The sequence below is a fragment of the Dendroctonus ponderosae genome, unplaced genomic scaffold (assembly GCF_020466585.1).
Source record: "Dendroctonus ponderosae isolate FM_Combo_2020 unplaced genomic scaffold, Dpon_F_20191213v2 Dpon_F_20191213_2, whole genome shotgun sequence".
NCBI lineage: Eukaryota > Metazoa > Arthropoda > Insecta > Coleoptera > Curculionidae > Dendroctonus > Dendroctonus ponderosae.
The window spans coordinates 14,880-16,661 of NW_026018165.1; the positions used below are offsets into that span (position 1 = coordinate 14,880).

General features: G+C 36.9%; 1 protein-coding gene across 2 annotated transcripts in view; it reads left to right on the top strand.

Moving 5' to 3' along the window:
• Positions 1-854: 854 nt before the first annotated feature.
• The window catches only part of LOC125503486, a 1,710-nt gene continuing 782 nt past the window's right edge, over positions 855-1,782 (top strand). The window contains exons 1-2 of one of the 2 annotated variants that reach the window (XM_048663937.1): positions 855-1,007; positions 1,467-1,515. In XM_048663937.1, the coding sequence (XP_048519894.1) occupies positions 1,000-1,007; positions 1,467-1,515 (57 nt within the window). In that variant the 5' untranslated portion in view covers positions 855-999. The remainder of the gene's footprint in view (positions 1,008-1,466; positions 1,516-1,782) is intronic. The other variant, XM_048663938.1, reaches the window with a different exon arrangement.

The following is a 1,782-nucleotide window of genomic DNA, read 5'->3' on the forward strand; positions in this document are numbered from 1 at the left end:
TCCATTCATGATCAAAGTACGTTGGTAATAGCAGACATTTTATTTTAGCACACCTCGTATTTTAGAGTTCTTTTTCAAACATAAAATGAATCAAGTCCGCCATATAGATCATAAATATGATAAAATTATGTTTTATGCATCCTGCAATAGTGAAATCAGGTTCCCCACAATCTATTTCTGATGTTGGAATAGTATTTCCAAATTTAGTAAATGATAGTGAATTACAAGGTCTGGACACAGAATGACGTCTGTTGCGAAATGTTGAAGAAATTAAAAAAATTTCTGGAAATATTTTAGAGTTTCGGAGCCAAGTACAAATATTGAAATATGGAGCTGGTACATTCGTGTTTCCAATTCTATTTGTAAGCTACTTATTCTATCTCACTTATCAGCCAAGTTGAACGGAAATTTTCACAGGTTAATCTCATGATACAATGAATACATTCATGTATTCATGTATTAATTGTATCATGGGTTAATCTAATGAAAACTAAGTTGAGAAATAAGCTAAAAACAAGTACAATTTCATATTTACTTCTTTACTGACTCATGTTTATTTTAGTATTCCTGTAAGTTTAAGCAAAAATGAGTCTACCGATTTTCTACCGAAAAGTCTCGAGCTTATCTACCTACACTCGATTTTCGGACCTGGCAACCCAACGAAAACAAAACCTCGTTTTTATCTATAAGAAAACCCTCAATTTCAAAGGTTATGTTTTGTAGTTAAACTAGTTTAAGAACTTAATCCTCGGAGGGTGGCGGATTAAAGTTAAACGCGTTTAAGGTGAAAACAGTCGACGGTGCATACCGTTTATGATTTTTAAACCGGTTTAAGGCTTAATCGCGATTAAAGTATGTCGGTGCATACGGGCATAAGTAGAGATTTAGGGATATTTCGTTCAAAGCATCGGTCTCAGATAATAAAGGTGACTCTGGGATCTGTGGCATCGAGCTTTAACGGTTTACTGTTCGTTAAAGTTCGCGGATGTTGTGTCGAAAATGGAAAAGTTTATCCAAAAGAAAAGGTCGAGATCCATCAATTTGAATTCAAAGGAAAAAGATGTTTTATTTTCCCTTGCTTGGAAATACAAGCATGTAATATAAAATAAAAAAAAACAGACCACGTGTCTGGCCGGGAAAAGGCGGAAGCTTGGGGAAGAATCACGGACGAATTCAATGCACAATCTCCAAATCTGTGCACCAGAAGTGTCGAGTCTTTAAAAAAATACTATGACAACAAAAAGAAAGAAGTCCGAAAAGATATTGCCGAAGAAAGGAAAGACATTTTTATGACCGGCGGAGGTGCTGCAAAAATCAAAGAGGATCAACATCGGAGTCTTATGCTGAGCATTATAAATAAAAAATATATGTTCGGATTGCAGAATTCTGTTGATTCCGACAAAATAATGTTTGCAGAAACTCTGCCAGGAACATCGCTACTGGGAGATGTAATGGTGGAACATCAGGTCGACGGAGACAACTATTCCGAACGGAGTACTGCCCTACCTGCCGTGGGTAAGTATATAATCAGCCCTGTGCTGTATCACTCACGTTAACTTTAACGTGCGTGTGATCCGTCAAACACGTTATGTGGCTCCAACTGGTGTGTTGTATCAGTAAAACCTTTATATTATAACAGGCGCACGCTATAGACGAACGTTATATTAAGAAATAGCGCTTCAGAATAACAGCATCAAATCACATGCCGCTATCGAACTTAACGTGCGTCCCTCGAAGTTAAGGAAGCGTCCCTCGAAGCTCGGAGGAATAAATTAAACAATT